Source organism: Festucalex cinctus, chromosome 3 (genome assembly GCF_051991245.1).
Source record: "Festucalex cinctus isolate MCC-2025b chromosome 3, RoL_Fcin_1.0, whole genome shotgun sequence".
Taxonomy (NCBI): Eukaryota; Metazoa; Chordata; class Actinopteri; order Syngnathiformes; family Syngnathidae; genus Festucalex; species Festucalex cinctus.
This window is the reverse complement of record NC_135413.1, coordinates 24,899,495-24,927,216: the sequence shown is the minus strand read 5'-3', so window position 1 is coordinate 24,927,216 and position 27,722 is coordinate 24,899,495. Positions and strand designations below refer to the sequence as shown.

At 40.0% G+C, this 27,722-nt stretch overlaps 1 protein-coding gene across 2 annotated transcripts in view; it reads left to right on the top strand.

Annotated features, from left to right (window-relative positions):
* ptprq (protein tyrosine phosphatase receptor type Q) overlaps positions 1–27,722 on the top strand; it is a 45,603-nt gene that overhangs the window by 4,519 nt on the left and 13,362 nt on the right. Inside the window, exons 7-36 of one of the 2 annotated variants that reach the window (XM_077517042.1) lie at positions 4,078–4,189; positions 5,669–5,777; positions 5,864–5,978; positions 7,429–7,492; positions 7,579–7,778; positions 8,897–9,125; positions 9,273–9,401; positions 9,472–9,618; positions 9,887–10,050; positions 11,005–11,446; positions 11,518–11,679; positions 11,753–11,932; positions 12,009–12,116; positions 12,786–13,067; positions 13,143–13,424; positions 13,653–13,773; positions 13,843–13,988; positions 14,069–14,217; positions 15,092–15,263; positions 17,943–18,263; positions 18,338–18,613; positions 19,797–19,948; positions 20,225–20,366; positions 21,679–21,942; positions 22,038–22,382; positions 23,440–23,549; positions 23,637–23,823; positions 24,938–25,176; positions 25,970–26,039; positions 27,555–27,713. In XM_077517042.1, coding sequence (XP_077373168.1) covers positions 4,078–4,189; positions 5,669–5,777; positions 5,864–5,978; positions 7,429–7,492; positions 7,579–7,778; positions 8,897–9,125; positions 9,273–9,401; positions 9,472–9,618; positions 9,887–10,050; positions 11,005–11,446; positions 11,518–11,679; positions 11,753–11,932; positions 12,009–12,116; positions 12,786–13,067; positions 13,143–13,424; positions 13,653–13,773; positions 13,843–13,988; positions 14,069–14,217; positions 15,092–15,263; positions 17,943–18,263; positions 18,338–18,613; positions 19,797–19,948; positions 20,225–20,366; positions 21,679–21,942; positions 22,038–22,382; positions 23,440–23,549; positions 23,637–23,823; positions 24,938–25,176; positions 25,970–26,039; positions 27,555–27,713 — 5,578 coding nt within the window. Of the gene's footprint in view, positions 1–4,077; positions 4,190–5,293; positions 5,359–5,668; positions 5,778–5,863; positions 5,979–7,428; positions 7,493–7,578; positions 7,779–8,896; positions 9,126–9,272; positions 9,402–9,471; positions 9,619–9,886; positions 10,051–11,004; positions 11,447–11,517; positions 11,680–11,752; positions 11,933–12,008; positions 12,117–12,785; positions 13,068–13,142; positions 13,425–13,652; positions 13,774–13,842; positions 13,989–14,068; positions 14,218–15,091; positions 15,264–17,942; positions 18,264–18,337; positions 18,614–19,796; positions 19,949–20,224; positions 20,367–21,678; positions 21,943–22,037; positions 22,383–23,439; positions 23,550–23,636; positions 23,824–24,937; positions 25,177–25,969; positions 26,040–27,554; positions 27,714–27,722 lie in introns of those variants that run through there. The other variant, XM_077517043.1, reaches the window with a different exon arrangement.

The window sequence follows — 27,722 nt, the reverse complement described above, 5'->3', positions numbered from 1 at the left end:
TAGAAATATGGCTGCATCTTTTAGTCATTAATACAGTAATTTCTTTAAAATTTGAGTTGAAATTAAAACGATGTACAGTACTGTAAAAACGATATTGATTTGTGTTGAGGTCATTTTTCTGCCACTAGATGGCATAATTGTATTTGTAAGACATTGGTGACAGCTCAGTGCCTTTCTCTTTTCATATTAAGAGCTATCTAATCTTGAACATGAAGTAACATGTGAAGTTCTGCACATTTTTAAAATTGTAAAATACAACTTGACCACAGTCTCCACAAGTATATGCATTATTATTACATTTATCACTGTTTAATTTGACTTGGATGTATCTGCTGCGACTGGAATTCCCCCAGTAAGGGGTGGTCATTAACCGTGTGTTAAAAAAAAAAAAAAATTGTAGCGTTAAATCAACTTTAAATTAACTCGAAATTAATGCACTAATTTTTACACCCCTACTTTGAACAAATAAGGGTTTAGCATTATCTTAATGTGTCATACAGGAGTTTCGTCCAAGCACACACATTTACACACATTGCACATTTAGCTACTCTTGGGGATAAATGTCCGTTTTTGGGTATGGGTCATTTATTGTTTTGTATCTGTGCTGCAGTGTTTTGTTTTTTTTGTTTTTTCCTCTCTCCTGTGTGTGTGTACGCGTGTTTGGATTGAGTGACACGATTGGTCAGGGAAGCCAGTCCACCAGTATTTGAGCAGCCCCCCACCTGCACCCGGCCCTCTCTTCATCCAGCCCACACCAGGAAATGCCTGCGTTTTGTGACCCTGTGCTTTGGTAATTGTATTGAGAGGTACTCAGACAGCCAGACTGTTGACAGTTTATGGGTAAACAACTCAGTCATGTTATCCTCATCCATTGTAAATAATTGTATCTACAATTTGTAGATAAGATAATCACGTTGAGCAGTGGTAGGGGGGAGGAGCCATTTTCTTTTGTAGAGCGTTTTTCCTTTAGGAGTTAGGTTAATTATTTTGTCATTTGTTTCCTTTTTTTGATCACTGTTAGGGAATGTTGGGTTTACCAAGTCTTTGTTTATTATGTCCCCCCCCCACCCCACCCTCTTTTCAGGACAAAAAATTGGGGGGGAAAAAAGATCGACTTTCTTTTGTAGACCTTTTTCCTCCTGGCTGGAGAGAGGCAGGGTGCAGATGGCGAGCTGTTCAAATACTGGTGGACCGGCTTCCCTGACCAATCGTGTCACTCAATCCAAACACGCACACAAACACACACACAGGAGAGGGGGGGGGGGAAACTCACTGCACCACAGATACAAGACAAAATGACCCACTGGGGTATAACACAAAGCATAACATTTATACAAACATTTACAAAGATCCATCCATCCATTATCATGACCGCTTATTCCTCACAAGGGTCGTGTGTGTGTGTGTGTGTGTGGGGGGGGGGGGGGGGGTGCTGGAGCCTATCTCAGCTGGCTCTGGGCAGTAGGCGGGGTACACCCTGGACTGGTTGCCAGCCAATTGCAGATTTACAAACATTACAATGCAGAATTGTTCCACACACTTTAAGCCAAGCTCCTCCCCTTCCTGGCTCCTTCCGGCTACCAGGTGTCCCATACCCCCACTCCCCTAAATGTAACCCTACCCATCACACACACATACACACACAGCTGAGTAATAGATCTCATGACTTATTGAGTTGGCTTCACGAGCTGCACCTTGAATGTTTCATTTGCTCCAACGGAGAATGAAATCGTTCACTGTCTTCTGTTCTTAACCCCAAAACTTTGGAAAACTGTAACTCTGGGTAGTTCCTCCATGACTATCTCTGCCCGGTTCAGTCATGGCACGGAGCATCTCGTAGGCACTCTACAGCCGCGTGGATTACTTGAACCAACTCTGGATGCACTTCAGCACTAGGGTGACTCAACTAAACTTTGAACTGGGCTTTCCATCATGGCCTTCTTTTTTCGCATCCTGCTGCCCACACTTTGCATGGCTCTCCTTTACTTACAGGTAAGGCCCATTGCAGGCATTATTTTGGAAGGTATAAGATAAATGCAAATATATTAAATGGAATAATGTAATAAATAGGTAATGTAAGTAATCTGCACAGTACTAGCTAAATCACTCATATATTTGTAACCAGTCACATTCAAACTGGTATCTTTCTCAATACAATGAAAATAGCCAACATTATTCCAGTATACAAAATGAAGATGACAACACCCCCACCGCCGCCAACACACACACACACACACACACACACACACTCCCCCATTAAAGACTAATTTCACATCTGCCTCAGTTCTCAAAAATAATTGAAAAACTTCTTTGAATCATTTCATTGAGAGCCATAAGCTGCTAAGTGAACAGCAGGTCAACTACTACAGCAATCATTGATTTGACACAGCAAATAGCAGATGCAATTGATAATAAATATTATATGGTTGGGGTTTTTATTGGCCTTAGAAAGAAACGATTGATCACAATATGCTGATAAGAAAATTGGAAAGCTCGGGGAGGAAAAGCGTTATCAGGGCTAATTCACTTACTTGCAAATAGAAAACGTGCAGTTAAATGAAGCCAAGTCAGAATTCATGAAATTATTAGGGGGAGTTCCCCAGGGATCCATCCTTGGGCCAGTATGGGTCTCAAAATGATTCAAATATGTACTTTTTGCTGATGACACCACTTTGCTTTGCTCTGGCAAAGCTGTAACAGAGATGTTGAACACTGTACAATTTTGGTTTGACATTAAAGGTATCCTTACATATAAATAAAACAAAATATATATTACAGTATTTAGATATTGTCAAACCAATAATCTAACAGAAATTCTAATCAAATATATCAATTTAATTAAAAAAAAAATTAGAACGAGTATGAAAATATTTCTTTTAGGTGTTATTGTTGATCATAATTTGTGTTGGAAGCTGCATGTACTCTGCATCTTAAAATAAATTATCCTAATATTAGAATATTGTATCACGTAAAAAGAGATTTGAACCAATCAATAACAAACACGGTGCTTATTTTACAAAAGAGGGCAATCAAGATAATAAATTTAGCAGATTATCGTTCACCTACCAATAATCTACTCCTAAAATCACATAAACTTAGTTATAACAATCTGGGGGATTTTGAAATGGTGTAGTTTATGTTTAAAGTAAATAATAATACGCTCCATGACTGTGTTCAGAGGCTGTTCCAACACAGTGTTAGCAACTATGAACTGAGAAGAAGATTGATGTTTAGGAAAGAAAAAAAACAGAACAAATGTGAATCTCAGCAAAAGGAGTTAACTTGTGAAATAATTGTTATTGTGTTTTGGAGCAATTAATATTTTCAAAAACATGTACAAATATATTCTAAACAGTCACTACAAACATTAGATTAACACAAGGCACACCTTCACAAGCTATTCACTTCAATTATATGAAATAAAAGCCTCACTTACATTATCAATGAACCAGCGGAATTTATGTAGTGTAGAGGTGTACATAATAATGTGCAAATAAGACCTAAGTGACAAATATCAAATGATGAAGTGTCCACATGGTGTGTTTGTGAATTTGTTCCCATCTTCACCAATGTATTTTTACAAATAGAATCAATTGTTGTCTTTGTTTGCACTTGTGTGAGAGTGCTTTTTCATCCGAAGCGCTCACTTTGCTTGACAAGCCGTTGTTTTTGCTGACATGTTTTGCTGCCGCAGCCTATTATTTCTGCTTTTATGCCTTATTGTTGCTCCCATCCCCTCTCATGTTCTGACAAATTACGTATTGCCTTCCCCACATAAAACACAAAAATCTCATCATAGATCATCGTATGCTACGTTTTATACTCGACGAGATGTTTATCTGGCAGTGATAAGCCTAATCAGCATCGTCAAGCAATCGGCTTGAGTGAAGATAACACATCCTTTGAGTTAAAAATCAATTCAAATATAGCATCAAGCTAGCATCGAATGGACACTGGAACCCCTTTTTGATGGTGAAACCTTGAATTGATCCCTAATAATTACAATCCACATATAGTCCTTGATGTCTTGTTGATGGTGATCTTTACTGATGTGTGTTGTTGCTTTGTTGACCTTAGGCTGATGTTGACGGCGTGAGTCCGTCCACACAATACACACTGACTGTCACTGCAGCATCTTCAACCAATATCAGCCCGGGAGTCAGCCGCATGATCAACACCAATGAGAGCGGTGAGACATGCTAATGCTTCATTTGGGTTGTGTGCACTAAATGACGCAAACACCAATGCACCTCACAGGGCTAATTATTTTATGTATAAAGTTGGATTGAAGGTATAAATGGTGTACCTCTTAAGGGTAACGCCACATTGAAAAGGCCTTTTTACTTATGTTATTTTTTTTCTGTGTCATCATTACATTGAAGAATAAGAATGTGTCAGTATTAGTGAATATGGCTATTAAATTCCTCTCTGGTAATGTGTTTGAACTACATGATGAATGAGTCAGCACTGAGTCTTTTAAATGTCACTTTTAAGTGAAGCCTCAGATCAGCGGAAACGCAAAGCCAGTTCCTCGCTCGCACTTTTTTTCTCTTGCTGTAATAATGCTGTCCTTTGAGTTCTCAAGTGCTACCTTTCAGTAATAAAATGGAAATTACTGACAGCTAGAGATGAAATGGTATAAAAACTCTGCTTCGCATTTATAGCCACTAAAATGCCAAGAGTTGTATTGTAGTTATTGTCACAACATTTCTAAAAGAAATCTAGAAAAAAAAAGAAAAAAAAAAAGACAAAGCCAAAATTGTACTTTTAATACAAAAAGCATATCTGCAACCTTATGCACTTTTTACACTTTGGAGATTTTAAAGAGCAACAACCAAAATTATCCTCCCATGCATACAAGACCCCAAATCTTGTCATTAAGTCTTAAATATAAACTGTCTGCTTCTCTTATTGGTCACATGACTGTAAACAGCACAAAGGTTTGTTATGGACTGTTATGGAAGTAATATGTAAATAAGTCAAAACAAACTAGCAATTATTGACAACTTATACTTAACATTTTAACTTCTTATAATAATCATTTATTCAAGAATAAATGATTTAAATGAGACATTAGCAAGCTACAACAGCAGCAAATAGCCAAGCCCAATACATTATCCCTGAAAAGAAGCCCGCTAGCATGCTAAACCAAAGACGTATCTGTTGAGAAATGGTACACATTTTCCAGCAAGGTGAGGACTACATCAAAAATACTTAATAATGCTAATCCGTTATACTTGACTTGACTTTGTTGCTAATGCTTTCGCTAATAATAACACACTGTGTCATGGACTATAAAGACGAGCTAGCAATGCCGCTCTTTTGTCCCAGAGAAGCTAAATAGAGACACCAGATACTGTATGTATTTTTACTCCGCATGTTAAACATGATTTTAAAATATTCCGTAGAGCCTTTTCAGCACATTATAAAAAAAAAAAAAAGAGCATTAAAACTCAACCAACATACTGTATTATAGCTAATGGAAGTCCACTAGCTTAATGCTAATCAAGCATGTGTGCAAACAGTGAATTAGAAGGAACACTGTACTAACTGTTTTTGTTTTGTTGTTGTTGTTGTTGTTGTTGTTGTTGTTTTTAATCATGGTTTATTTAAACCAGAAATAGTTTCATCTCTAATGACAGAATAGTAACAAAATATTGCTCTGCAGCTCCTGGGCCACCCTCAGGACTAAAAGGGGATCCTGTAGGCTCCAATGGGATTCTGTTGTCCTGGACCATGCCTGCTGATGCCGGCGATATTGACGAATATATTATCAGGTATCATTGTTCTCTCTGTTTATCAATGCGCTGTGAATCAGAATACAGCAGAATGCTGTCATTTCAGATACATTAATTCTTCTTAGGTTCAAGGAAGTGTGTCCCTATCCGGATCCCGACTTCACGAATGTAAGAAGGCCCCTAGATATCCCGGAGATTCTTCTCACTGAGTTCACCTCGGGTTCCACGTACCAAATTCAGGTACTTGTGCCAGTAGTCGTTCTTCATTTGGAGACTACAATACATACAGTACAACTTATTATTTTTACTCTCTTATTGTCATTCAGACTGCCTGTTTTAAATGCATACTTCTTCCTTTTATAGGGAGACATTTTAAGAGGTCTTAAAATAATTTTGTGAATGAAACTGATGACAGTATACATATCTAATTTTCCAAGTCGTGGTTGTGATAGGTTGTGAGAAAAAAAAAAATCTGATTAACTATAACAACAACAAACACTATAGGATGGTTCAGGGTTCTGTGTGTCACTTGCATGTTCTATTTAGGCTTATGTGTGTTCACGCCAAGTATTCCTTTCACGTTCTAAAAACATGCGTGTTTGGTTCATTGAAGACATGAAAGTGTCTTTAAGTGCACATGTGAGGGTGAATTGTTGTTTGTCTATCCTGGTACTACTAATATAACTGATTGGTATAATATTATAACGATATTCATAATTGATATACTACATCAATCTCCCATTGGCTAGAAATCAGTCCAGGGTGCACCCTGGCTCTTGTCCAGCCATCTGGGCTAAGCTCCAGCTCACTCTTAATGAGGACAAGAGCTATAGAAAATGGATGGATGGATATTAAATCAGTAATTGTCTGTTCCTTCTAAGGCAGCATTTGTTCCTCAAGTGAATTCATCCCTTCAATCTCATGTTGCAAATTCTTTAGTCTGTTACTTTTGGTTGAGGACATAACAAAAACACATTACTGGAGAGATCCTCGTCAACTTCAGGGTGCCCATGAGCAAGGCACTAAACCCTGAAACTGCAAAATGACAACACCAAATCCCTTGCTAACTTGTGTGTCAGTTTATTGGTCGTGTGGTACAATACATGCAGTAAAGAGAATACAATTTTATCTTGAAGTCTACCTGGAATGTGTTCAACATCTCCCTCACACTGATCCCACAAGCAGTCTCTCGATCGGGCTCAATGTCGGTAATTGATCCCGATTGCATTATTAATCAGGTAAACAGAGCTATGGATCAGCCGGGGCTCTTTTCACAGTCTGTTATGACCGAATGAATGTGACAGTGCTTAGTTTGGAGAATTCATTAACCCGCACTGACCCTTATACAAATGTCATGGTGGCACATTGTGATTATACTGTATGTGCACCCACTCCATCTATTCGTGTGTGTGTGTCATATTACCACATTAGAGTTGCTAAAAGATACCATCTCATGCTCAACACAACTTAAAACAGTTGGCGGGTGTCTTCATGAGATGTCTCCATCAAAATATTCCACGTGAATGAATTCCTCATGAATTACAGTACGCATAATGTATTCATATTTGACCTAAGAATCATCACCAGATAATTAAACAGACATAAATCAGATTACAATTCAGAGGATGTCATCACTACACTATAAATATTCCATTCATTTCATACGCTACCATCCAACTTCCTGTCTTAGGTGGCAGCCTCTTCTCCTGTTGGACCATTCAGTAAACCTCTCTACACAAAGACCAATGAGTCCCGTAAGTACCCACACCCACAATTCTCCATTCAATAAATGGCTCTATGGAAGCATGTGTGTACAATTTTGTGTGTGTTCTGAATGTAGCTCCAGGCCTGGTGACCAACTTGACCGCCTTTGCCCAGAATCACACCTCAGTACTGGTCAAGTGGTTCCTGCCGCACCGCATCAACGGCCTCATCACAAAGTTTGCCGTAAAGGCCAAGCTCGCTCGTACGGGCCAGACGGTGCGCAACCTGGAGGTCAACGCCGAGGACATCATGACGGGGGCGCTGCCTCACTGCAACGTGCGCCCTTTAAAATGGTTCCTACCGCTGCCGGTTTTAAGATCAATGTTTTGCAACCTTTATTGAACCAAGACTCATATGAAGCATCAGAAAAATAAGACTACTGTAAAATCTAGATAAGTTGGGCATGTTAAATATAAGACTACCGTAGATCCTACAAAAGTTAGGCAGGCTAAAATTAAACTATTGTTAAAAAAAATATATATAAAAAAAATAAATAATAATAATAATAATAATAATAAAAAGGCAAAAGTTGGGCTGGTTAAATTTAAGTCTACCATAAATCCCACAAAAGTTGGGCTGGTTAAATTTAAGACTACCATCAATCTCACAATTGTTGGGCAGGTTTAAATTAAACTTGCATTTAAAAAAAAAAATAAAAATGTTGGGCTGGTTGAATTTAAGACTACGTTAAATCCTACAAAAGTTAGGCAGAATAAAATTAAAGTTGTATTAAAAAAAATATATTAAATAAATAAATAAATACAAGTTTGGCTGGTTGAATTTAAGACTACCATAAATTCTACAAAAGTTAGGCAGGATAAAATTAAACTTGCATTATATATTAAAAAGAAAAAAAAACAAACAAACAAAAAACAAAAGTTGTACTTGTCAAATTTAAGATGACCAAAAATCCCACAAAAAAAATTAATCTACCCAATGGTTTTGGCAGGTTAAAAGAAGATCTCCAATGGTTTTGGTAGGTTAAAAGAAGGTCTCACCAAACTGTCAGAAATAGAAAAGACCCTTGGCCCTCAGAAATTGAGAAGTTGGGTGAGCTAAAATAAGACTAATATAAATTACAAGTGTATGAAAATAATTTAATAACAGGTGTAGTTCCATTGAGAAAGTCATCTGTGCCTGCCTATTAGGACAGGGAGAGAGGGCAGTAAGCATACACAATTTAATTGAACCTTCCGCCATCGAGTGGAAGAACATGAGTTGTCTGCTTGTCACTATATGTCGCTGGCATAGATAGATGAACAAAGATTTGTAGTGAATAAATAATCACTTTTGGACCAATGAAGTAAAATTGGATGATTTCACTTCAAGCGCTGCCTCATTGAAATGGAATTAGTAGCAGTGAAATGTCTGCCTATTTGTGTTCATTTGTTTAGGATGCAGCAGATATTCTGTCTCGGGCAACCGTCAGCCCCTTGGAAATGACGGCGGCGTCTCCGCCCTACACCCTCACCGCCGTGCCCTCCGCGGCCGCCTGGAGCGTGCCCATCTCGGTAGGGGTGGATCAGCTTCGGCCTTACACCGCTTATCTTTTCGAAGTGTCTGCCTTCACGTCTGACGGCGAGGGGCAGATCGCCTCCACCATGGTCCGCATGCCTGAGTCAGGTACGGGGGAGGGATAAAAAGTTTATAGGCTGGATTTACACTGCAGGTCAAGTGCTCAATACTGATTTAATGCTCTGCCTCTGTTGTTTTTTTCCCCCTCCTAATATATGAGGAGAAATATTTTGTCTGTGTGTATGTGCACCGCAGCCCCAGAAGATCCCCCACAAAACCTCTCCGTATTGAACGTGACGTCTCGATCGATATCCCTCGCCTGGAACTCTCCCAACATCATCACTGGGAAATTCACCTACGTGCTCTTCCTGTACGGGCCTACAGGTCAGTCCATATTGACTCTGCTTGAATAGACAGCAGTGAGATATGATTTGAATAACTCTTCCGCGCGTAGGATATTTGTACGAGAACAACACAGCGGACATGCGATTCTCCTTCACCGGCTTGGTTCCGTACACCAAATACATGGTGGAGGTGGGGGCCAAAGCGGCCGGAGAAGTTGGTCCGGTAGCTCAGGATGATGTGAGGACGTTGGCTGAAGGTGACGACGCCCGTGTGAACAATAAACCCACTTAATTCCTTCCATTCATTTTGTATAGCGCTTGTCCTCATTCAATCATTCACAGAGCACTTAAACACTTGCATTCATGCAGAAGGACAATTTAAAACGTTCAATGAAACTAACATGCGTGTTTTCAGAAGGAAAGAAGGTCATTCACCAACAAGTATTCATACTCACATTCATGCAAAAGGACAATTTAGAGCCTTCAATGAAAATAACGTGCATGTTTTCAAAATTGGTCGTGTAGTGCCCAGTGCGGTTCAGGACCTGATGGCGGTTGCAGAGGATGCCGTGTCAGTCCGTGTGAACTGGAGAAGTCCGGCCCAGCCAAACGGTCCGATCACTCAGTACAGACTGCAGGTCCTGCTGAACGACACTCTGTTACAGGACATCACCCTCGTAGGCGAGCTGGTAAACTGCCTTGTTTTTAAAGGGAAGTCAACCCCCTAAGAATTTCTTGACAATAATATGTTCTATGCAGCCCCACTAGTATAAATACAGTATTCTGGTTAATCCAGCAGTTTTCATCAATATCAGAAAGCGGCCATTTTGCCACTTGTTGTACAGTGGAAATGACATCATAGTTGCTCAATTATAAGGTCACATCACATCACATCAATCAAATACCAGCTTTAGAAATCAGGTGAGCTCTGATTGGTCCTTGTCCTCACTATAAACTGCCTGTGATGTCATCTTCATTTGACAGTAAGTGGCAAAATGGCCGCCCCATAAGATTGATAAAAACAGCTGGATTTTGCTGCATAATTCATATTGCACAAATGTAATATTGATCAGTACGTCCTGTTTAGACTAGTGAAGTCACATATAACATTTTATTGTCAAGAAATGTTGAAGGTTGACTTCCGCTTTAATCCAACAAATATTCAGCTTTTGTGTGTAATTTCAGAATCAGACAAATATATAATTTTTACTGGTTAAACTTTAGCCCTCTAGCATCTACGCTTCTTTGCCTTTCTGTGACTCCTCCAGTCTCTTTTTGTCTGTTGCAACCTGCTGATGACACTCTAAGCTCAGTGGCCACTTCCTGTTGGAAGCCTTGTTCAATTGTTGAGCTTCTTCTTCGTCTTATGTTTTAAAAATGTGAACGGCATGATGAAAAGGAGGGTTTAATCACCAATTCTGATTAAACCAGGAATTGTACCGGTCCATTCATGGATCAAAAACTTGAATTTTGCCAATCAGCTCTTTGTTAGAAAGGACAAAGTGAAATAAAGTTATGTTGCGCGAAGGTCAAATTAAGTTCACCTGTAAAGATTATAGTACATTTTGAAATTGCGCCCAAAAATCCCTGACATTTTGTGAGAAGTGTCCGTTCATCGTAGACCTTCTCTCTTCCCACCACAGAATACCAACACAACCAGCTCTTATGAAGATGAGTCACTCAGCCCCGATCAGGATGCCGGTCCAGGACGACGTAAGAGGAACGCTGATCTTGGTCAGACCTCCACCTCCGCTCATTTTGACCCCACGCAGTCTACCGCCGTCACCTCCATCAACATGGCCATCACTCACCTCGCAAACGCTCGGCAAACCGAGCAGGATTCTAACCCTTCAGTTGCTCCCATGGTCACGCAAACCCCCAGCAACACTTACCGTTCATTTCAACCTCCCACCACTGCTTTTTCCGCAACGCCCGTGCCGCCGGTTACACTTCCACCCTGGCTGACGGCACCAGACCACGACGTGACCGCCGAATCCTCCCACTTCACTCACACACCGGGAAACGTGCGCTTGTCCACTCGTCGTGCATCTATTACAGTACATGCGGTGACTTCTAGAAGCACAGGTAAAGCCTGAACTACTGAAACCGCTCTATAAACTGCCTAAATCATTTTTATCGACTGGTGCATGCTGCAGGCGTGAGCATGCGAGAGGAGGTGACGGACCTGTCGACGGATGAGCTCTATTACTTGGTGTCTGACCTTGAACCCTTCACCACGTACACGTTTAGGGTCGCCGCCTCCACGACAGTGGGCGAAGGGCCCGCCGCCGACATCACAGAAAAGACCCGAGAGCAAGGTATGTTACGGTAACCGTTTACCAGCCCGGGAGGATTCACCGTGATGTGCTTTCATGACAATGTGCCATGTAGTCCCCAGCTCAGTACAGGAACTTTCCTACCAAAACATCAGCTCCACCTCCATACTTGTGAGCTGGGCGCCGCCACTCAACCCCAATGGGCGAATCACGCATTACACCGTCTATGGCTTCGTACTGCACAGTGGTCAGCATCTGGAGTGGGTCACAAACTCGACCAGTTTAGTGATAACAGGTAGCGTGCTCACCCTGAGACAATATGTTGTGATACACAGGTGTCATGATAATACTCTGAAATATCTCGTTTACAGATTTGGAAAAGTATACGGATTATTTTCTACATGTGGCGGCATCCACGGCTGCGGGTCAGAGCTTGCGATCCCAGGAAGATGGCATCTTGGTTCTCACATTAGAGGACGGTAGGAGTAGAATTGTTGAGAGAGCTTGTTGTCTGTTGTCATTTGTATCGAGATGGAGTCGGAGAAAACGGGGTTTGAGAGAAATGAGAGAACTATAGCTGGTTTCATAAATGTAACATCTAGTTTCAGTTCATTTTTTAAGAATTTTCATTTTTATTTTATTTTCTTAGTGAAAATATTTTTTTTTCAATTTTACTTTTAGTCATTTTGTGAGTTTTCGTTAACTATAATTAATTTGGTGGGTAGGTTAAAATATTAAATGTGTCTCTCAATATGTCTGAGTTCACTGTAATATTTTTTTGACACTCTACTCTGTAGTTAAAGATTTAATCAATATTAACATTTACACTGTAAATGAAATCAACCCGTTTTGAGTGTTACAAAGTAACTCTATGATGTAATATTTTTACACTACACACTACGTAGTGCAGTGTAAAATTAGCACTAACCAGTGTTGACTAGTGTTAAATTTCAACCACCATCAGAGTTGTTTTGATCAGAGTTGTTTTGATCTGTGTAAAAAAAACAACAACAAAAAAACACTTTTACAAGTCTTATGTTAACTATAGTTAGTATGGACCAATATCAACACTTTTGAAGTGTTAAATGTAACTCTGTAAGTGTTGAATTAACACTGCCAATTTTGCTGCATGTATATCAATCCCTCAGAACCGGATTCCCCTCCAGTGAACCTCACCGTGCTGGACACCAGCTCATCAACAGTCGCCTTGACCTGGTCTGCGCCAGAGAAAGCCAACGGGGTGATCCAACAGTACACGGTCCTCTATGAGAACCGCTCGTATTCCAATTCAGTGAACACATCCAGCAATAGAGTCACTCTGACGCACCTGAGGCCCTTCACCTACTACAACGTCTCCGTCATGGCCTTCACACGTTTCGGCCACGGCAACCACACTTCGGACTATTTAAGCGTATTGTCTGGGGAGGATGGTGAGTTTATGGAAAATTAAAAAATCCGATGTCCCGTCAGAATCTCGGGTGAACAATCTTGTGTGCTGTTTTCAGTGCCAGGCAGTCCTCCATACAGCCTCTCTTACGAGTCGCTCAGTCCCAACGAGGTGAACGTGACCTGGCAGCCTCCACTGGTGCCCAATGGCGTCATAACCCACTACAGCTTGGAGTTGTGGAATTCCACTCAATACCTCAACCTCACCTCCCCTTCCAACTTCCTGCACCTGACTCACTTGCGGAAGTACGCCCGCTATCGTGTCACGGTGCAGGCGCACACGCGGGCCGGGCCGGGGAACTTCAGCTCCGAGCCGCTCAACATCACCACGCTGGAGGATGGTGAGACGGTCGGACGGACAGGGGTCACAGAGGGGGGCGGGGCTTAATTCCTTTATTTCCTCTCTATGTCTTCTCCTTCCTTATGCTTCTTCCTCCATCAGGTCGGCGACAACTAACCATTTTTTTTTTAATTCTAGCAGCAAAAGGCTGACGAGATTCCAGTGTTACACGTTCTTCCTACATTCTATTGTTGTTACATGATTGGCCAGTTTCTCTCCCACGTCACAGCTCCAGACACACCTCCTCAGTTCTTCCACGCCAGGAAGTTATCCGACTCTGAGGTTGAGTTGTCCTGGAAACCGCCGCTCCAAGCCAATTCGGACATACTCTACTACGTTGTCAGAGTGTGGTGAGTTGTTGTGGGGTGAATGTACAGTATGTGGAACCAAGAACGTTTGCAATGTGACGTCTTGGTCAGGAACGAGACAATGGATCTGCTTCAGAATGTGACTGAGACGTCAGTGGTTATAAATGCGGACTTTGGGAGCCTCTACAATGCGTCCGTCTCCAGTTGGACCAGGCTGGGAGACGGAGGGATGCGGGCCTATATTATCTCCGACGCAGGTGCCAGATGAACGAGAGTGCAGTCGACACATTTGCTAAACTTTGCCTGAAACGGTCTCTGATCACCATTTGTCCTTCAGAGCCTCTTGAAGCACCCCAGAATGTGACTTTTGCGAACGCGACTGTCTCCACTGTGACGCTGCTGTGGTATCCACCTGCTAAACCCGATGGAATCGTTATTGTTCACTATACAATTTACTACGCTGACAACAGCAATGTGGCCAAACAGGTGAGACACAAAAACAAGCCAAAACTTGAAGTTTCCAATTCTCTGCCAAGAAAACTGAAGTATTTTGAACATACAGTTTGACAGTGACACGTTTTGTTATTTTAGCTGTTGACAAAAATATTTCCAGGAAACAACCATATAATCAATATAGAATTAAAGCGCAGACTCTCTGCTTTAATTTGAGAGTATTGACATCCAAATTGGAGCAGGGGTTTAGGAATTACAGCTCGTTAAAATGTAGCTGTCTCTTTTTCAGGGACCAAAAGTAATTGGACAATTGACTCAGAAGGCTGCAAAAAATAAAAACATGGGCCTTTCCCTCATTAATCTGTCATCAAATACGCAGTCTTAAAAAGTCTTGAGTTGATTCTAGGTGTGGTGTTTGCATTTGGAAGCTGTTGCTCTGAACACACAACATCCTGTCAAAGGAGCTCTCAATAGGGGTGAAACAGCCCATCCTGAGGCTGACAAAAAAAAAAAAAAAAAAAAAACATCAAAGAGAGAGCAGAAATGTTCAGAGTGGCCAAATCAAGAGTTTGGTAGATTGTGAAAAAAAAAAAATGCACTGGTGAACTTGTGAACTCAAAAAAGCCTGGACATCCATGGAAGACAACAGTGGTGGATGATCACAGAATCCTTTCCATGGTGAAGAAAAACACCTTCACAACATCCACTCAAGTGAAGGACACGCTCCAAGAAGTGGGCGTATCAGTATGTAAGTCTACCATAAAGAGAAGACTCAACTCAACTTTATTTATAAATGCAGATCCCAAATCATGAAAATTGCATAATTGTCCAAATATTTCTGGGCCTAACTGGATCAACAGGGGATGTGGAAAAAAAATGCTGCTACTCATGTCGTGTCTTGTTACAGGAAGTTCCAGTTTCAGATGTGTCCGTCCCTGTATCAGCGGACACACTTCTGTCCTGGACTCTGATTGGTCTTATTGGAGGCACAAACTACACACTGTGGATGACTTCCAGCACTGGACGTGGGGACGGAGGAGTCTGGAGCGAGCCGTTTACATTGCTCTTACCTGAAGACGGTCAGTCAGATACACGCAAACACCGAGATACGCCAAAAAAAAAAAAAAAAAAAAAAGGCAGAATATCGCACACTCTCGCCAGCCTTATCATTAGGTTCGCCTGCACAATCTTATGAGAGCTGATTTAAGATTAAAAAAAAAAAAATGTCTTCACAAAGATTATACTGGTCTGTTTAGAAGTAAGATAATTTAGCATTGTGCCTCTCGTACTGCTGAAAGTGAAACAATGTCAGGAAGGGGAAAAACTGATTTGATTGATCTTTTTTAGATTAAAACTGCGGACTAGTGGTTCGCACGTCAGGAGATCCAGGTTTGAATCTCCTTTAGAACATCTCTCTACTGAGTTAGTGTGGATTTCTCCAAGCACTAAACTAAAGGCTAAATTGCGCAGGTGTGAATATGAATATTGGAATAACGGATGATATAATAAGAGGCTCAGAAAGTGGATAGATGTCTGCTTTACAGTCATGGATCTGGGTTTGAATCCCAGCCAAAGTCAGCTGGCATAGACTAATAGATAATTGATGGGACGTATATACTGTATATTTATTAGCTGTCAACTAGTACTATTAGTGGGATTATAGAATTCTACTAGTTAACATCAAGCATGTATCTTTTACTGCTAGCATGTTGATGACAATAGTGCAGTTTTCATCAATAGTGACTCATGACCCTCTTAAAATAATGGCCTAAGTCATATTTTGATAAAACAATTTTTTTGTCTTAAACATCTCCTCAGGATGCTGGCAACTTCTACTACATCTTTAGTTAATAAACAGATTATTTATTACATATACTGATAAGATTATTAAAAAAAATACAGTCATCTTTATTTGGTTCAGTTTTTCATGTTTTCTTCAAAAAAAAAAAAATGAAAGTCTTAGGCCATTATTTTAGGAAGGTGACGTAATTGTTCTACTAGCATGCCAAAGTATAATGCCTTTGTCAGACTACAGGAAAATAGCCCAATTTTGTGAATTAATTTGGAGATGACACAGTGTTTTGTTATTTTATCAAATATTATATTGTATTTGAGTACATCATATTAATTTTATATCCTGCAAGTGTTCAGAAATGTCAGACAGTAGAAAAAAATACTATAATAAAACACTTGCTCCACTAGTGCACCCTCTGTATTCTATTTGTACTCGGAATTATACAGATGGCAATCAAATTAGAGGATTTTATTACATTTTCAAGGCAAAATTTATAATACTTCGTTTGTATTCAATCTCATTAGGCTGTGTAGGTGTACCTAATGAAGTGTCTGGTGAGCGCCGAATTAATCACATGTAGTTCGTTAGTGAAGCGTCTGCACACATTTTTCAACACTCTCCTTCCACTTCCAAAAAAAAAATGACATAAAAACTATGCTCAGTCTGCTGAGTGAAAGGCGATAACTCTCGTTCTGGCAAACTGGCTGTTTTGTTTTGTTTTTTGTCCCGAGGACAACCAGTTTGTATTTCCTTTCACTTAGCAGGATGAAAGTTAAGTGGGATTAGAAGGGGGGGAAAGAACAAAGTGAGAGTGCAAAAGCACTTGATGACGAGAGGAATAACAAAGTCTGACAAGTCTCGTGAGCGGGATTCGCACGCTGCCCTCGTGCCGCTGTTGCCTCGTTGCCATAGAAACGGGCATTCTCCCGCACGCATGTGATATTCTCTTGAACCCCCCCTTTGATGCTGTGAACAAGTTGACGTCAAAAGGCTTTGTTTTTATGTGATTTTGTGAAAAAGGGTGCAGATCGCTTCCAGTGTTTTAGCCTCCCTCAAGTCACAAAGCATTGACGAATTGGTCATGAAATGATGACGTCTGATAACTGACTGTGTATCTCTGCCTGTGATCTAGCCGCTCCACTCTCGGCCGAGCAGCGAACCACCACGCCGCCTTGTCTCTGCCGCTCAGCCAAGCCCAGCGGGGGGTTCGCTCCCACCCCCCGCCGGCACTGACTCCACACATACCTGGCCTACCTCAATCCACTCATTGATCTTAAATATTACATTTACCCTTCCCATGCTTTTCAGGTTATACATGCAGGATGAGTATTGTCTCTCCAACCTTTATTTTTTTTCCATCCCTGAAAGGCAAATTTCCTTTCTGAATGCCACTTTGTTTTTTGTTCTCTGTCACTGTCTGTCTCCTCCATTTCCATATTTTTTCTGCTCCAATAATGACAAATGATGGCTGACTGTTCACATTAAAGGAGACAAATTAACTCATTCACTGCCATTGACGGTTATAGACGTCAAAGTTCCATTTTAACAGGCCTGGCAGGGAATTATGTTAAGAATTCCCAGGTGTCCTAATCACATTGGCAGGCGTTACATTTCGTACTTGGGACTTCAGTAGGGGGTGTTGTGTAACAATGGGCTGTAAAAATTAAAGCTTTTCACCCACGGGTGCCAAATTGCCAGTACAGCAAAAAAATTTGGGACGACCATGGCAATATTATAAACTACAATTTTGGTATCATAATTTAGCAACATTACAGTCACATTTTTAGGAAACAGCAGATACCAAAAGATTTATCTGGTTGTCTAATTTCACATTTGAAGTGTGGGCCCAACTGGTATTTAAAAAAAGTCAGTTTTACATATGTCTCCTGTAACACCAAAAAAAAAAAAAAAAGTCATTTTCAGAATATAATCTAACACTATATCCCATCCGTCTTCCCTTCAGTGCCGTCCGACTCGGTGCACAACCTGACCGCTCAGATCTTCAGCTCAACCGCCATCATCGTGAGCTGGGACCCTCCCCTGGAGCCCAACGGCCGGCCCCACTACATCCTTACCTTGCAGGAGGCCGGCATCATCCCCGTTGTATCCAACCAAGCCCCTCCTGCGGTCAACAAAACCATCAAGCGCACCACCACCGACACCGTCACCCTCTTCACCAAACTGCGGAAGTATTTCCCTTACGTGTTGACCGTTACCCCGGCGACCGGGGCCGGCCCCGCCCATAACCACACCAGCACCATGTACCTGAGGACGGATGATGATGGTTGGTTCAAAGACGCAAACCACAGCCATTGTTTCTACATATGTGATGTTTATGTTACGTGTTTTCGGTGTCAGTCCCCAGTTCTGCTCCGGTGCTGATCTCGGCCGCGAACCTGTCGTCATCCTCCATCGCCGTGGCTTGGCAGCAACCCCTGGAGGCCAATGGGGAAATAACCGAGTACACCCTCATGCTGTTCGGCCCGGGAGGCTCCAGCTTTATACAAACTTCCGAGAGCTCCTTCACGCTCACCGACCTGCTGCCGTACACGGCTTACAACCTGAGCATCACCGCAGCGACGCGCAAAGGTTCAGGGCCACCGCTCGTTTTGATGCTGCACACGGATGAGAGCGGTAAATGTGTGTGTAGTGACCCTCTATTTGTGTGTGGGTGTGTCCTTGATCAGTGTTGTAGATTTTGTACACATTCAAGTAAGTTGTCTATAGGTGAAATGACAAGGTTATGTGTGCGGTTTATGCAAGACTTAACAGTTTTATAAATAATATATTATAATCATGTGACCTCACTAGTTTAAACATGACATTCTGATTAACTCATTCAATCTTAAAAGCATGTAAAAACATTTTTAAATACTTTGTCCTTCCCCAAAAAATGGTTTTTGTATGCAAGAGCATACAGAAGGGTTTGATGCAGCTTCTGACGTGAAGAGGTGGCTCAGAGCAATGATAGTAATTACAAAAAAGGCCAGCAGGTGGCAGCAAAGTATAAGAGATCAGCCAGGGCCATGTTCCAACAAGATCTTTTTGCGAAGTTTTTTTCACCAGGAATGTCCAGTCAAGTCTGAATTCTAATGGTAATTGCTGCAAAACGGAAAGTATACAAATATACTGTTTTTTTAATGATGAAAGAAGATACTTTTTTTGGTAGGTTCCATGTTTTTATAGCAATAGAACACAATATTCTGTGTGCTTGGCAAAATCTATGTAAAACCAGTAAAACAGCCGAGAGTGAAGAGGGTTGCTTCAGTGAAAAAGTCTGGGAATGAATGAGTTAATATTACATTGGAATATGAGTTATCCAGCAAAATCTAGCCGTTTATATCCATCTCAGCAGGCGGCCATTTTGCCACTTGCTGTCGACTGAAGATGACATCACAGTTGCTCAGGGCTTAGGCAACGACCAATCACAGGTCACCTGTTTTCTGAAGCTGAGCTGTGATTGGTTGTTACTTGAGCAACTGTGATGTCATTTTCACTCAACAGCAAGTGGCAAAATGGACGCTGGATTTTACTGCTTAACTCATATTTCACTACCACAATAATAACCAGAATACCATATATAGACCCGTGTGGCTGCACAGAACATATTATTTACAAGAATTTTGGGCCGGGGGTTTTCTCCCACTTTAATCTATTACACGAAAAACAAAACAGATGCCTGTGACATCAAGGTCAGTCCTAAAGACAATTTTTTCATTGTCTGTTTTCTATTTGAGTTGAAAAGACCAAAGAATATACAACGTAGTAACGTGATTAAGTATCCAGTCCCGTAACTTTATAACTGTCTGTGTTCCAGGACCCATGTCCCCTCCCCGCAACCTGACCATATTCAACCACACGGCCGTGTCCGTGTGGCTGACCTGGGAGCCCCCCCTGGAGCCCAACGGGGTGATCCTGCAGTACGGCTTCCGGATCCGAGAACTCATCACACACACCGTCACACACCGGGTACCGTCAATTTCACACGCCGGAAGCCCAGTTCGTAATAACGAAAACATGAAGGTGCACTTGGGGGATCCGCTCGGCAAAAAACACACACCTGTCACACGGATTAGCGACTCTAATTTCACAGTCCAGATGCCACTCGAAGTTAACATTATATTCACCCGCACATGCGCGTACAATAAGATATCATCAGCAAGTAATCAGGATTGGGTGACTATCTCCTTTTATTTATTTATTTTTATACATGTGGCTATGTTTATGTATGTGTGCACCATACAGAATTCGTCCGGTCCATCAACTGCTGAGTACATCTCCGGCTTCAGGCCTCATCGTTCCTACGAGATCAGTGTTTACAGTTACACGCGAGTAGGCCATGGCAACCAGTTAAGCAGCCCGGTGACCTTCACAACCAACGAATCGGGTAGGAAAAGATAAGAATAGCCTTTAAATGACTGTATAACAGAGAATTTTTGGAAAATATTTGCAAAACTATTGCAATAATGTTATGCTAAAGTCCTTTTCCGTAATGATTTAAACTTATTTTTTATATACACAACCATTAATTAAGTTTCTCATTAAAAGGAATACTTGATTCATTGAGCCATTTTCAGCAGGAAAAAGTTAATATTTGTCCAGAATCAGTTTTATTACTTAATTGCTTTTTATGTACAATTAATACCATCAAAAACTTGTTTTTTTATACTTGCTATTGACTGAAGATGACATCACCTGTGCTGGGGAAGTAGGTAACGACCAATCACTGCTCACCTGTTTTCTGAGTTTGATCAGCAAATTGAGCCATGATTGGTCGTTACCTACTTCCTTAGCACAGGTGATGTCATCTTCAGTCGACACAAAGTGGAAAAATATTTTTAAATAAAATATTTTTAAATCTAATAATTGTACGTGAAAAATAATGAAGTTATCAAATTAATTCTGGGCAAAATGTTAACTTTTTACTGATGAAATGGCCTAATGAGTCAAGTATCCCTTTAAGAAAAATGAGTGTATCTATGTATCACTGAGTCAAAAATTAAAGAAAAAAATGCCTATAATAGGAAAGTAGTAATTGGTCTTTCTTTGGGGCATTCTAAAATACTAAAATGAGAAATCTATGACCAATCACCACCAAAATTCACATGCACATCTAATACCTATGCCCAAATCAATATCTGAGAATATCAAAACGGCCTAATGTCCATAAATTCCGAAATGCTTTCCTATTTTCAGAGGCTGAAATGGACATAATTAGAGATGTCCATGTAAATTTTGGTCATGTTTCAGGGGCGTTTTCTGTTATGAGCATCGTGATGTTCAGAAGTTGTTTTTTTTTATATAAACATCAGCGTACTCGCAGTTTTTCAAAATCAAATAAACCATAAACCATTATGAATGAAGAACAACAAAATTTTGTAAAATGCCTACCTCTGAAAATGCAACTATTGAAAATAGATAGCTCTCATTGTTAATGCAACAAACGTGCCATTTTTGGGGTCTTTTGAAAAGCGACAATTTTTGATTCAAGGTTTCGGCCCGGCGCCAGGGATGTATGTTAGGTTCAGAGAAAGCTTTAATTTAGTTCAATGGGTATTTGCTCTTCTGTACTAATACAATTACATCCTTGTTTTAGTCTGAATAAAATAGCCAGACCTCCCCCCCCTTCTGAGAGACAGATGAATAATTACTTGAAGCTAATTTTAGAAGATCAACATGTCTGCTCTTTGTGTCTGCAGTGTCAGAAGCTGTGGGGAACCTGTCGTGTTCAGGACTCAGCTGGGATTCCATTCAGTTATCTTGGGACCCTCCGGTCAACCCGAACGGGCACATCCTCTTTTATGAAATTGTAATGGAAGCGGACTCGTACCAGGTCAACACAGCGGAATACACAGTGACTGGACTGCCGCCGGACCAGGATTACATACTCAGTGTGGCCGCGGTCAACTCCGTAGGACCCGGAGAGAAAATCAACTGCACTGCTTCTACTCTTTCCGAGTCAGGTACATACACCATAAATGTAATCCTTTCAGAGAATCCAAAAACAAAAAAAGAGAGGATGTTAAACATAATCCTTAATCCTGGTCTTTCTGTTTAGCCCCATCTGCCCCTCGCTTCCTCGCCATCTCTCAGGTAACGTCCGTCAACGTGACACTGGAGTGGGCTCCCCCTCTCTCCGTCCCGGGTCTGCTCAAAGAGTACCGCCTGGTGACGCAGTTGCTCGACACGAAATGCGAACCCGATAACCTCACCCCTGAAGAATCTGCCTCGGGTTGCGTGGAATCAAGTGTCACCGTGTTGGTCAACGCTTCGGAAGTGGCCCCTGGCGTCACGATCCATCCTCTGGCTAAGTACAGACACTACCGCTTCAAAGTGGCAGCGGTGACCAATGCGGGAGTTGGAGATTATACGGAGTGGAATTATGCACGCACCCTCGCTGGCAGTAAGAATAATCATAATGATGTTACGTCGTTATGGTAGCGCAGTTTGAGCTATACTCTCACTGGACACGTCATTAGGTGCATCCACCAGATAGTACTGTAAAAAAAAAATGACCTCATTAGGATTACAGATGAGTTGGAGTCTCCACACTCCAAAGCCATCCAAGTTCAGTTTACTGACAAATCTAAATTGTCAAATGTGATTGCTTGTTTGTCTGTATAGAAAGAAAATACATGATGTATGGATCGACAACCTTTACTGTAAAAAAAAACAACAACAAAAAAAACAAAGCCAGTTTTTTTTTTTTTTTTTACATTTTTTTTCTCTTCTTTGCTATCCATTTTCTAACATTTTTGGCAATATTGTGGGCATTTTATGGTAATTTTCGGAATTCCTTCTTGTTTTGGACATTTTATGGTTACTTATTGAACATTTTCTTTCATGCCTTTTCTTAAATCAATTTCCTGACTTTTGGGCAGTTTCATGGACATTTTATGGTAATTTTATGCTTTTCCTCTTCCTTTTTTGGACACCTTATGGTCACGTTTTAGACAATATTAGATTATTTTTAAACCGTTTCATCGACCTTTCATCTTTTTTTTCTGACAACTTAAAAATTTGGATCACTAATTAATTAAAAAAAATGTTATATAAAAATAAAGATAATTATATGTAAAATAATAATAATAAGAAGAATTTCTAGTTTTACTTTACTTTTAGAAATACACAGGGAGCCACAGGACAGGGACTACAAAGCCACATGTGGCTCCAGAGCCGCAGGTTGCAGACCTCTGGTGTAGCTGTACCTAATGTGACATTATTAATGAATTCCGTTTACATTAAGACTAAAACAGAAATAGCATCCATTGAACCATGATCTAAACTCATGTTTAATCATTTGTAACATTTTTACATTGATGCAACGAAGCAGTAATCAGCTGCTTCGCTTCTCTTCTCTTTAATCTTTGAAATTAGCAGTTCCTCTGGGAATGGAACTAATGAGTTAAGCAGGATTGGAAAGAAGTGTGTACTTATTATGATGTGTGTCTTTCTGTCAGACCCAGATGCCCCTCCACGTGACATCAAGGTGCTGCCCACCTCCAGCAGCTTCCGTATAGACTGGGACCCTCCAGACATTATTTCTGGACCGACGTCCTATCTCGTGCAGGTCATTTCTCTCACTCACTTTTTTTGTAAACACTGACGACGTCGCTATTTACACTCTACTGAACATTTCCAACTGTTGCACTACTAGGTGGATGGTCCCGGTTTGAATTACTCATCTATCCGAACGCCAGGGGAGTTGACCACGGTGGTTGTGACCAACTTAACGGCGTTTTCGCTTTATTCTGTAATGATCATCGCCTTCACCGGCCCCGTGGAGAACGCCGCCGAGGACGGCAAGGCCATTGGGCCCTTCGTTTTTCAAACACTAGAAGAAGGTGTGTGGGGAAAGTTGTGATAAGAAAGAACAAAATGGAACTAGACTAAGTGCAATTTCTGGAGAAATTGCGTGGGAATGCTGAAAGCTGAATGCTAACATTTGAATACATGTGGAATGCTTATGAAGTTAATTGAGAGATAAATAATGAAATTATAACCTCCTGGTTACTGGATAATGCGCTTTACCAACTGTGCCACCGAGCAGTATCAGACACCTGGTAATGATGATAAGTTATATGTATGGAAGTGGGCGTGGAAAGTGATACTTAGAAAAAGTTCAATGTCTGTCCCATTGAAAATGAATGAGGAAAAGTTGTTATTAAAGGGATACTTGACTTATTTAGCTTTTTTTGGCATTTAAACAAAAATATTTTGCCTATAATTAATTTGATATATTCATTATTTTTCACGTACAATTAGTACCTTTAAAAACACATATTGCAACTTGCTGTCGACTGAAAATGGCATCACAAGGGCTCAGGTAACCAATCACAGCTCAGCTTGTGAATGTCACATGACCAAACCTAGAAAGCAGGTGAGCTGTGATTGGTTAAAAAATGACTAAAATAGTTGTGTATGCTATATAAATAGGTAAAATCACAACATAATGCCATTGCCCAATATCCCTTAGAAAGAAATATGATGAAATGATGATGACAGAGACGATGATGATGATGAAAGTTCTAATTCCTAATGAATCACTGTGTTCCTTAAGAATTAATAGAGTATCAGATGAAATATAGCTTAATAAAAGAATAATTCAGCATGGAAAAAAATATTGTTCCAAAAATAATTCTGCTTATATTCCAGAAATATTCTAATCCACCAATTGAGTTGTTATTCAATCTGGAATTATGAAAAAAAAAAAAAAGTAACCAACAATTTTGGCATGCAGTAATAACATGGTAGAGGAACAGAATGATATTTCTATATGTAGAAGTATTTATTCTGCAACATAACCAAAAGTAACAAAAACAATTGCTTTACTTATTTCAGAATAACACATAGAGTCAATAATGATTATTACGGAGGACACCCACATACTGTAAAGACACAATAAAGGGGTCTTTTTTTTTCTCTTTTTTTTTTTTGTGGTTTCTTGTTTGTCTGCAGTGCCTAAAGACCCACCAAAGAACGTGGTGGTGTCCGTCATCCCGGATGAGGTGAACCGGGTCACGGTGACCTTCACGCCACCGGAAGAGCCCAACGGGCAAATCAGGTTCTACTTTGTGCACATCTACGAGAAGGAGCTTCTGGTGAGGAACATCAGCCTGAATACCACCCAAAAAGACGACGACATGCTGAGTGCCGTCATCGACGGCCTCAAGGGTGGTCACGACTACACTTTTCAGGTGGGGGGTGGCGGTGGGACTTTTTTTTACTGTTGAATTAAATGAATAATGTTGGTGACTCTCCATTTTATTTAAATCATTCTTTGAGTTCTCTCTGTGAGAAGTGCGATAACAATAAAATGTATTTACTTTTTTCACTGGCCTATACTGAAAATTTACATTTAGCAATTATCTCCTAAAATTGTTTCATTAATAAATTGTAATTCTATTGTTTATTTTTTTAATTTAATTAATCACATTAAATAACTGGTTAATTGTTTTAGTTAATGAAATAAATTATATTAATAATAAAATAAACAATATTACATGTGATGGAGAAGTTTTTATTTGATCTAATTATAAATAAGAAAAAATATTGCTTAATATGATGTTAAGTTTTGTTTCTTGTTTGCTTCAATTGCTTTTTTATTATTAATTATTTTCGCTCTTTACAAGTTTTGGCTTCACAATTTTTGTTTTCATTCTATATTTTTTTTAAATTCTGGTTTTTCGAAATAAAAATTAAAATCAAATCAAAGAAAATTGAATGAGTTGAAGTAGTCGTAGTGTATGAAACATCTGTTCATGTGCATATTTTGTAAGCAAATAGTCCGACTGTATTGCACGTTGAACCTTGAAAGGAATTAAATACATTTAAATAATGAGATGGAAATATGCAAATATACAATCACATATTCTACAGTCAGATTTACTATTTTACATACACATTTCCACCATTTTGACCTCGCCTATCTGTCATTTTCGCACCCCCGTTGAACTCGAACCCTTAATTGGTCTTTGTTCCCTCATCTAGATTACAGCTAGGAACGGCGCCGGTTGGAGTCCAACCAGCACACGCATCCATATAACAACAGGAATCAAAGGTACGCTATTCCCACTTATTGTCGGGGCACGCTCGTCCGGGCCTGTCTACATCTGACACTTCTAAATTGAATTCACGTCTGTGTGCGCCTAGCGGCGGAGAACTCTTTCCGTCACGGTTCGAAGCACATCCGCACTTGTCATGTTTGCACAGAAATGTTACATTTACAGAAATGATAGGACTGGGGTTGACTGACACTGCCAGAAAAGTATTTGTTTCATTTTATGATTTATCATTATGGATCAGGCTGAGAGGTGTATCGGTTAGTTTGACACACATGGAGCCAAATGAGAAACAACAACCCGGTAATTCCTTCTATATATGTGTTTCTTTATTCACCACAGCTGCTAAGAAAGTTGGTGTGATTACTAGATTAGTTTATTCATAATGCCGAGATTGTTTGGTGTAGTGATTCCCAACCAGGATGACGTGGAACACTAGTGCCATGAGACAGGGATATTATTATTATTATTATTATTATTATTATTATTATTTTCTTCTTCTTTCTATACCTTAAACAACTCTTTTCAATTCCCTGGGTTTAGGGGGGGGGGTGATGCCAGGGGAGGTGGCTAAAAGACCTGGGGAATTTTTATTTTTTATTTTTTTGCTGTACAAGAATAAACTGTAATTTCACATCCACTATAGTAGATGGCAGTTATGGACGCTTATTGCAATTACTCCTGTTTTTGAAGCTTTACTTTTTTTGTGACTTAAAAAAAATAAAAAATAAAATACAAATCCGATAAGCAGGGCAAAAAAATATTCAAAAACTAGAAGAAAAATATTCAGGGAAAAAAATGAAAAAAAAATATTCAGGAAAACAGGAAATAAATATTTTAAAAAAAACAGAAAAAATACTCAGGAAAAAAGAGAAAACATATTCAATAAAACAGAACGTTAAAAAAAAATACTCAAAAAAACAAAGCCCCGCAAAAAATCTGAAAAAAAAAATGATTATATTTTTTTCCAACTGAATGCAATAGCCTACGCTTCCGTGACAGTGTCTTTTATTTATTTATTTATTTTATTTTATTTTATTTCAGGCAAATATCCGTAATTTAAATCTTTTCTGTGTTTGACTACAAAAACATGTTATTAAAGTTATTAAGTTGATGTACATTTCTCTCATTTTTTCCTTTTATGTTTTTTTTTTATTGTTAATTAGGATGAATTGTATAACGAGTGTATTGACTCAATAAAGGTTGAGAAACATTGATTTAGCATATTGCTACCATCAGGCCAATACCTTGTACCTACAAAATAGTCACTTTTCAGGAGACCCCAAAAATTATCATGTGTTGTTCAACCATTAACATTGCATCATCAAAAAGAGCAAGACATTTTCAACACTTTAGGTTAGTCAGTAATTCGTAAGAAACACCCACACATGGATTGACCAATCATGTATATTTTTTTGGGGAAAAAATGGAATTTACCAAATGCAGCCGTGTGGTTGTGTATGTGTGTGTGTATGCATGTGGCTCAACGTTGATGATGTTTATTTGTTTTGCAGCGCCGGCCAAGCCCACCCAAAGACCCCAGGCAGTGCTTGGCCACAGAGGAGTTGCCATGGTTACCCACCGGAGTATCACCATCCACATCCCGGCGTGTTTCTATAGTGACGACAACGGGCCAATCGCAAAAATCCAGGTCATCGTGGCTGAGTCAGGGGGTACACAAA